This window comes from Cyprinodon variegatus, unplaced genomic scaffold (genome assembly GCF_000732505.1).
Source record: "Cyprinodon variegatus isolate N-32 unplaced genomic scaffold, C_variegatus-1.0 Scaffold1006, whole genome shotgun sequence".
Classification (NCBI taxonomy): Eukaryota; Metazoa; Chordata; class Actinopteri; order Cyprinodontiformes; family Cyprinodontidae; genus Cyprinodon; species Cyprinodon variegatus.
Genome location: NW_015151459.1, coordinates 211,053 through 220,976, shown reverse-complemented (window position 1 = coordinate 220,976; position 9,924 = coordinate 211,053). Strand labels below are relative to the sequence as shown.

Here is a 9,924-nt window from a genome sequence, read left to right as displayed (position 1 = left end):
CCTGATGGATTTAGAGACAAGTAATAATTGTTTACAGAAAATATTTAGAGCTACAGCTAAATACATAAACACTTGAATGTTTCTTAAGTTTATTTGCAGGAGGACCCCTTTGAAAGTTGGCTGAGATCTCTCTAATATTTTTATTTTTCTTTTTTCTTCGTCTTTGACCTTTCTTTTTTTCTGTTTTTTGTTTGTTTGTTTCTGTTGTACAAAATAATAAACTATAAACGCTGATTTTCAAAAAATGGAATATCTTTATTTTAGATTTACATAGATATATACAGAATAAATGACATTTCAATGGTAGGCTACTGTGATAATGAAGAAAATCCATGTCAGGCAGGCTGAAACAAAGCCTTCACAAAGTAGGGCGTTTTAAGCAGAGGGTGATCGACACCATCTGCTTTTATTTTCTTACACTTAAAGCTTCCAAACCAAAAATAGAGATCCTGAGATTCTTTTCTTAAAGAAATGAAATAATGTCAGAAAGATGTTGCTGCTGTTTAGCAACAGCAGGCGGCGACTGAAATCTGACAAAATAACATCTAAAGTTAGTCACATTTCACCTGCAACTCTGAGAAGACGTTATTGGACAGAAGATGGCATAAAGCTGTTTTTGAATTAGGCAGATATGAGCTCTGCAGTGGAGATGTATATCTAGAGTAGTTTCTAATAATAAATGTGCATCTGTTTGGTTTCTCACTCCAAGTGTCTTTATCGCATGTTTAAATATTAAGAGAGCAGAAAAGGGAGCAGTAAGTCCTCTAGAGGCATTTTTCAGTTTTCATGATGGGCTTAGGTTCTGAAGAAGTGTCTTAAGCAGCGACAGTCCTGCACTTCATAATGTTCCAGAATAGATGAATCCCTTCATCCATTATTTTCACAAAACATATTTGAGCATGTTAAGAGATGTCAGCATCACAGTTCTGTCCTCACAGCTCGCAGCGGTTGTCGTCAGTCTTATAGCGGTCCATGATACTCAGGACATCGTCCAGGATGGATGGGCCCAGATCCAGGTCCAATCTGGCCATGGAGTCGGACCGCAGCACCCCAGATGAGGCTGTGATGGCTGCCGGATGGAAGGCGGCGCAGGGCGAGTCGCTCTGCTCGCTCCTCAGGTCCTCATTGCTCAGGCCAGCGTCAGAGTCCAGGCTAAGGCCCCGGCGAACATCTTGGAGCCCGCAGATCTCAGACATGGAGTCTTCAGAGGAGACCTCGGAGAAGGAGCCGGAGGAAGGGACGAGCCTGCGCATGGTTGGAGGGATGGCTATGTCTCTGCAGGGCTCTGAAGCCACACCAGGCGACTGGAGGTCATACTGGCTTGGTTCAGGATGCTGCTGAGGCTGCAGAGGGGGAGGAGCGTGGTCATCCAGGTGGAGGCGCGGCGGTTTGGGCGGGGCCTGCTCGTGGGCGATGGAAACTGGCATGGAAACAGTGTTTTTCAGCAGGCCGTTAGAGGAGTGCTGGTAGTGGAAGCCGTTGTAGGCGTAGCTGTGAGTCTCGTGTCTGGCAGCGAACCCCTCGCCCATGTGTCTCTCCACGCTGTGGGAGCGGGCGTGGCCGTTCTGCGGCCGGCTCAGGGATGGCAGCATGTCCATTTTACCCTGGAGGAAACCGATGTCCCCAAACATGTCCCCTTCGCCTTCAGGTCCTACGTGTGCGCTGTGACGAACGTCGCCTAGCGGGGGGCTGATCATGTCCCCTGAGAGGATGTCCCGCAGCTTCTGCCTCTTACCTTTCTTAGGGGTCGTAGTTTTCAGGTAGATGGGTGTCTTTGCTGGCATTTTTCTTTAGAAAATACGCTCACTGAATTCAATGCCTCTTTATGCAGAAATCTATCAAGGGTTTATATGCCAGGGGAATATTTAGGTCTCTCCCTGTAAATATAGCAGCTCCTCAGGGTGACTTGTGACTCAGAGGTGAGAGGAGAAAGGCATTGACCTCAAATCAGCTCCCACTTTCTTCCCCTCCTGCACAGAAAAGCCATATCCATGAGATAAAAGAATGAAAAATGTGATTTTTGTACGCAGTCTGGTCCTCTGAGGTCAGCAGAAGCTTCTGGAATGTAGCATCAAAACGCTGGAGATCTATGAAGGGACACAAAAAAGAAGAGGGAATCAAAAAGAGGTTCAAAGATATGTAGAGAAAAGGAAAAAACACAGGGAGATAGATGAGGTGGAGGGGAAGGGAGGAGGTAGCAAGAATGAAGGCTGGGGGAGATTTACAGCCTTCTCTCCATAGCCAGAGGCCATGTGACCGACCCCAGTGTTTGCAGAGCGGGGTCTGTTTCCCCAAAATGTGTGCAAACGTCTGAGTTGGTGCACGAAATTGCTCTAAAAGACCGAACACCCTCAGGAACAATTTCCTTTTTGAGTTTCAGCTTTCTCGCTGCTCTGCAGGCTGTTATCACCTCCTGAGAAAACCCCGCCTGAAGCTGCACAGAGCATGTGATGGGTTCATGGTCGGACTGTCACAAAGGAATGTTTTCTCTATTCAAGTACCAACAACTCTTTTTCTGTCACAATTGAACCCAGTTTTATCTGTTATGTAAAATTGACGACTGCTGTTCAATAAACAAATGGAAGAGACCAAACTAATGTTCTGCACAAAGCTTCTGCTTGTACTGTTAAAAACTTGAAAGTTGAGTTTCATGGCTCACAGGTTCACATTTGGCTCATATCTGTGCAGGATTGAAGCGCAGACAGCGGCCGGGAGGAGGTTTTATTCTCAGCAACATGATATTCTGGTATCCGTCACAGGACAGCATCAGCAAAACAAAGCTGCTATGAAAGTTCAGACAGGGGCCACCATCAGGTTGGATCTTACAGTGCAGACCTGCAGCCACATCAGTGATACTTTATATTTATATTTGGGTAGAAAGTTCATGTTAAAATGTAAGAACTGATTTGATATTTGTGACTTTTTCCAACTCAGCAGATTTCTACCATGAAGAAATACAAAATTATCCACTTTCCAATCTTTACAGTCTATAGCATCATGTTGTGGGAGTTTTGTGCTGTCAGTGGTTATGAACTAATAAGGCTTCAGCTTTTTTCTAAATTTCTTTACCCTCACCTCAATTTAACAGCTAGAATATCTGGAAAAGCCTTACCTAAGCATTGGAAAATGTTTAAAAGCCTCATCTTTAGCGGGATATTAATAAACTCAGTGGAATATAGTGGTCAAACATCCTGCTAAAATATTTCCAGAAGCTTGATGGTGAACAGGATTGAGCTTATATTGAAATATTAAGCTGGCTCTTTGTAAATAATATACTCTGTATGTGTAATTCTGACCCAGTGCAGGAGAATGAAGCTTACATACATCATTGAAATCCACAAAAGGAATAACATTCAAGCCCACAACGTATTGACGTATCAAGACCGTATTACAGATGGAGATTAAATGCATAAAATAATTCCTTGGTCGAATCATTTGAACACAATTAGGTGTTTTTTTTTTTTTAAACTCCTATTGTCCAAAGGTACAGTTTATCTTGTGAACAATTAACAGACACTTCATGTCAGTATTATTATCATCTCTTTAAGTCACATCCTGTCTCAACTTGCAGGCGCTGGATAAACATGACTCCAGCTGAGTGGAGATCAGATCTATCAAGGTCAACATCTGCTCAGCTTCGACTCAGCTTTTTTTTGGGGGGGGGTATATGGGAGGGTCTACATTTATAGGACATTAATTAAGCAATAAAGCCTAAAAAACAAGAAACATTAATCTGTAATAATCTGCCATAAAATGCAATTTTTTCAACCTAAATAAATAACTGCTCTAGCAGATTCCTGGTCTTAAATGCTAATTTCCCAACCTGGTTGAGACAAACCTTACAGCATTTTCATGACGTAAATAAAAAGGGTGTGCCTAAGGTAGGACTATTTAACAATAATTACAGCTGGAATGATAATGCCTCTAATTGCCAAATAATACAAATCGACCTCGAAGTCCAATATGGCTGCCACATCAATCATGATTAATGATTAATACTGTAGAAAAATGTCTGCTCCTGCTCGAAAAATAGCATCTGGATGTCCTGTTACATTTTGTCAAAGTGTCACATCTGGCGTTATTTTCGTATAATGGTGTAGCAATGCTTTAGGAGAAGAACAGGTTTTAATGTTTTCACCCTTAAATGTAAAAGTCTGAAAGCTGGAGGTGATACTCTGTTCTAAGCATGACTCTGATCTGTTGGACTACTGGGTTTAGTTCTTACCAATCACTTGGGTCACCGAATACGTGGCCCAAAGTTAAAAAAGACAGAAACTATCACACTTGCAAATAGTTTACTGTAAATATCACTTAATTTAAGCCTCTCTACCCTAATTAGGTCTCACAAATGTACAGTTTTTTATGTAAAATAAGAACATTTTGGTGGCAAGTAAGGTATAGCTGTAAGTTGTAAGAAATAAACCAAAATTAAATAAAGTTTGGTTCAGGAAGCTTTTTAAAGCTCGGGGAGGACTCAGAGTAGAGCCGCTGCTCCTCCACATCGAGAGGAGCCAGTTGAGGTGGCTCAGGTATCTGGTTAGGATGCCTCCTGGACATCTCCCTGGTGAGGCATTTCGGGCACCTCCCACCGGGAGGAGGCCCAGGGGGAGACCCAGGACACGCTGGAGGGACTATGTTTCTCTGATGGCCTGGGAATGCCTTGGGATCCCCCCGGTGGAGCTGGCCCAAGTGGCTGGGGAGAGGGACGTCTGGGCCTCCCTACTGAAGCTGCTACCCCCACAGCCCGACCCCAGATAAGCGGAAGATGAAGGTGAATGAATGGATAATTTTTTTTATTTTTCTTTTGCAGTATAAATTAATGAAGCAGATAGAGAAGGTCTAGCCACACTTGTCAGACTTTCTAAACCAAATAGGTACAAGAAACCCACCAGAAAACATTTGCAACTATCCATCTGCTTGCATTATGACTCCTTTTTAACCGAACTTTACCTTAGAATGAGTTGGTTGCCACTACCTCAATGAATCCTTCAGGTTTTAAATTAAGAAATTCATAAAATGTTTAGAATAAATTTGTTGCTCTGTAGCAAAGTTGACGAGATTTTAGCTACCAGCGAGGCTAGTGGGTCCAGCAGCAGGATACAGTGACGTTTCTATGGAGAAAACATTCAGCAAACCCTTGCTTCTTCTCCATGCTTCGTGCTATATAGCAGGGAATAGTCCACCCTGTTCTCCTCGGCTTGCTCTTTAGCAACTAACGAATCTGCTGCCTAGCTTACATCTAAGAGTCCGCTGCAAACCGTGCTTCCTCACTTGATCAGCATTGTCTGCTTCCTGCCTCCTCAGCAACTTAATTATGCAGTTTCTTCTTCAAATACAAAGACATACAGTATATTGTAACCTTAGATTATCCTTATCTCCTTCAAGTGAAAAAATAAAAACTACATTGTAGATGATCAAACTAAAAAATCAGCATTCATTTGCTGGATCAGCAAGGCTGTCAACTCATCTGTCTGATCTGCTAATGTAATTTTTTTTTTTTTTTGCAAAGTTTTTAGCTTCTGAATCACAATAAGCAGCGAGAGCGAATTGAAAATAACTGCTAACTGTTTAAACATGCTTTATTCCTAATCAGTCTTAGTTACTTTGAAAGGGTTAACAAAGTAAGATAGACTAATGATACTTGCAAGAAAAGGATGTGAGGAGCCAGAATGTCTATAAAAGGTACTAGAAGTATCAAATGATTGCAACATGAGTTCAGACATGTGCAACTTTAACCTTGAACAACACAAGAGAGTAATTGTTTGATCGGTGTGGATAATGCTGTGTTGCAAACGGCACTGACGATCTTCCAGGACTGTTCCTGCAAAATCTTGTTACAAAATCTCTCCTCAAAGAAGACGACTGGTTCATGCCTGTAAATACCGGACTAATTCCTGCAAGCAAAAACATATAAAACAAGACAGAGAATAAAAACGGATTCCCACAAACATCCCAGTAATTAGCCACAAAGCAACTAGAAACATGTAAGACGGCGGCTGAATCCAATTCCAGTGTCTGAAAGTCGGAAAGAACAAAAACAATCAGGGTTTGGTCCTTCTTTCAACCTAAGGAGTAATAAAGCTCTGCAAGTCCGAACCAAAATAATGGAACAAATGAATCATGTGGCTCTCGAACAAACTGAAAGGAGGACATTAAATGCTGAGCTCATAAACACACCCAGACTAAATCTGGAACAATTTTGACCAAAACAACAGAGATATTAACGCCAGAACCAGTCAGAACTGGTTCAGATGAACCAGTGATGCAACAGATTATCTGCAAAGTTGGACCTTCTGCTGCAAAACTTCACTTTTACAGCCAAACTATGATACTAAAAAGTTATTTTATCATAGCTGTGTACATATAAAGATTTGTTGGAATAAAAAAAGATAATTACCATAACAGGAATGTAGAATTTCTTTTTAATAAAGTTTGTTCTTTAATATAATTTAAGGAAATGCTCTCAACTGAATTCATAGAGTAATGAGGACCAATTGGGTTTAAATATAACAAGTACTTAAAATCCATCATTAAATATTGTATGACGTACTTTCAAACAGAACCTTTCATCCGATTCACTGAATGTTCGATTCTTTCTCTGCCAAATAAATAACATCCAAGGAGCTCATTTTCAACTGGCAGCATCTCTGAGGCCAAACCTGATCTTATTAAATATTTTCTGCTTTTATGGCCTCAATTAAGTCTGATTAAATCCGTTTTACTGGTTTTTCAAAGACCGTTCTCTCAGCCTATGCAGCTATTATTTGGATCAAAACAGATACAGCTACATAAAAATAAATCCTACAAAATATGATAAGAGGTTTTAGAAAACGTCTGAGATATGCGTAAAATTCACAGAAAATTCACAGTAGATCAATAACAAGCAGGTTATATTCTGGGTTATTACTTATTTGCTTTTTGAGTTTTGCTTTTCTTTAACAAATGAATCAAAATGCAAAATGTTTACCGTCTGTATTCCTCTGGAGTCTTACTTGTCTTAAATTACTGTAAACTGTTCGCATACAGAGTGTTTTTTGCTCCAATATCAAATAAAAGATGTCATCCGTTTATCTGTCATGTCAAACCTTCGAGGTTTAATGTTGAAACCATGTTTTTTTACAGGGCCAAATCAAGCACACTGGTGAGTGTTAAAGTTTGAAAATTTATATTTTAATAGTCTCTCTATAATTAAAAAGCAATAATTTTGTTATAATTTTAAATGTTTTTCTCACCTTGAAAGTAGGAACTAAAATAAAAATATCCCCTTTCACTCAAAAATAAGAAAGCTTATCAATTAATGTGGATTTGTTTCTAAAAACCTAAACATCATCATCAAGGAAGTTTAGAATTTATTCCAAACTCTAATGTAAAAAATACAAATGCTTAAATAAAGAATATCAGATAATAGTTTATGGTTCATAACAAATCATTTTAGAGGAAAAACTAGAGATTTTTTTTTTTGTTTATTGTGGGGGAACCTCATAAATAGAGGATAATGACAACATAACTTCCTTGAGTCAAACTTAAAAGGGTTTAAGCCTAATTACTCATGAAGGGATGTTTGCTAGTGTCTCTTTTTTTTCGTGCATCACCTTTCCTAAAAGACGTAATACTGGAAACGGGAACACACACTGATGATGTAATCAACCGAGGAGAAGGAGGAGGAGGGGGAGGAGGAGACGGAGGAGGAGGCTGATCCAACATCTGTTTCTGCTCTCAGGCTCCATTTGTTTCCTGACTGCAGAAACAGGACCGTTGAGCTCATCATCTTCCTCATCCTCATCATCATCTAGGACAAACAGTTTTGTTGTTCTTCTGTAGACCTGTGTATAACTGTGCACAGCAGGCGGCAGTTAGGCAGATAGTACTCTGCCTGTCTGTTAATCCGCTTGTTTTTTACAGTAAAATAAAGCTGATTTGCTTTGTTTTTCAGTTAATATGGTTGTTTTGTCCACAGTGGAGCTTAAAAACCTCTGTGGCCTGCCTAAGATATAAGCAAACCTAGCGACTGCTCAGGGCCCCTCAAATAGAACACACAGTTAGTGTGCAAAAGGAAAATCTTCTTGTTGATAAAGTCCCATTTAGAGCCAGGTACACAATTCCCACTGCTTGTACATCGATCAGTGATTATATGGTTGCTCCATTCTCCTCGTAGGACTCTCCTAACAGCCTATGGGTAAATTTAAAAAACATTTCCGTTTCTTCATAAAGCTTTTTTACTCTCTGGAACTTAAAGGGACACTCCACATTATCTAATCCTTTATCTATTGATGGTTTTGGGGATCATTTGCCATAATATCCAAAACAAGCAATGCCACTTATGCAGTTAATACTAAGCAGTGAGACCAAGGCTTCCTATATGAAGTCATGGAGAACGTCCTTAGACCACCTTTGTTTTCTTTAAGTTCCTGAACTAAATGTATATTAATTAAAGAATTAAGAAACACAATTAGAATGGTTTTATATTTTTTCCAAAACATTATGTTGTCAGATTAAAGACAAAATGTCATTGTATTTTCATGCCAACAAACATTAAATCTTTAACATCTGAGACAAACATTTTAGAGCTTTTTTAGTCGTGCCATTTAAATCAGGAATGTCTTTCCGTATATGAGGAACGCTGTCATTGCTTATAGCTATAAACATTAAGATTTTATGGAAGTAATGAAAAGCTAAAGAATGCATAAATATTTTTTGTCTTGTATGAATTGAACTTGACAAAGCAAGCATAATATTATGGCCAATGTAGGTTTCCAACTGGTGTGACACAGGGCAACACAACACACTATCTGTTGCTATCTGACCTCTGACACCTTTCTATTAGAACCAGAGTAAAGTTCTTCAAAAGTTTGACCCATAGAACTAGTGTTGCACCGATACTGATACCTGGCTTTGCAGTATAGGCCGATACCGATACCAGTATCGGGCAGGGCCCCGATCCAGCACTAAAATGGTTGCATCGGTGAATACCAACAAATAGGGCACTGATACCATTTTGAGAGCCAAAAGTTTATTCAATTATTGTCACCCATTCCAGGTCTGCAATAAAAAGTTCTACTGGATTAACTTTGGATTAGTCTTTGTCCTGCTTCAAAAAGGTAGGCAACAGCTTGACAAAGCCATGATGGCAATTATTTTACATCCCAGTAGTATGCAGTTCTTCATATATACACACACACATCAATTTCAAACAGATGGTATCGGTATCGGCCAGTAATGCACAGCCAGGTTTCGGGTATCGGGGCCAGAAAATGGCATTAGGGCAACACTAATAGAAACCCATCTGTTGAATCAGACTAGCCTTCCCTCTCGATTGGCATTAATGAGTCATAATTCGTACATTAAATCATCACTGTTCCTTCTCTGGACCAATCCTAATTGATACTATCCACTGCATTTAAAGCATTTTAAATTCCCTTATTACTAAAATGTGCTATACCCTGACTTTCAGACAACTCAAATCATCTCTTTCCCATTTTAGAAAATATTAACTCATTGCCCAAACTGTCCTACCTATTAACAGGTGCCATGATAAAGAAGCTAATTATTGGCAATTAACTGTCCGGTCAGTGTTCATAACATTCACTCTGATCAGTTTAATTTAGTGGGCATGCAGTAATAGGAAACTTAAAACACATTCATATGTCTGGAGGAAGCACTGATCAGCATTTTGCACTCTCTAATGATTAATCCCTGTCTAGGTCATTCTTCCCTAGTTAATTATATAAACTAAAGAAAACTAAAAGCAAACTACAAATACCGTAATAATAACCTTTGGTTTTTCGGCCTTGTCAGAGACTTTGCGTAGATTCCTGTTCATAAAACAAATAGTTCTGGCATAGGCAAGGTATACATTTGTTTATAACAGTTGTCACTATCCGATCCGTCCTGCGCATGGGGCAACAGATATATATCCGGGTGTGC

General features: G+C 39.7%; 1 protein-coding gene across 1 annotated transcript in view; it reads right to left on the bottom strand.

Moving 5' to 3' along the window:
• Positions 1-230: 230 nt before the first annotated feature.
• The window catches only part of LOC107100753 (cdc42 effector protein 3-like), a 13,517-nt gene continuing 3,823 nt past the window's right edge, over positions 231-9,924 (bottom strand). The window contains exon 2 of the mRNA XM_015399380.1: positions 231-2,087. Within this exon, the coding sequence (XP_015254866.1) occupies positions 933-1,784 (852 nt within the window). The 5' untranslated portion in view covers positions 1,785-2,087 and the 3' untranslated portion in view covers positions 231-932. The remainder of the gene's footprint in view (positions 2,088-9,924) is intronic.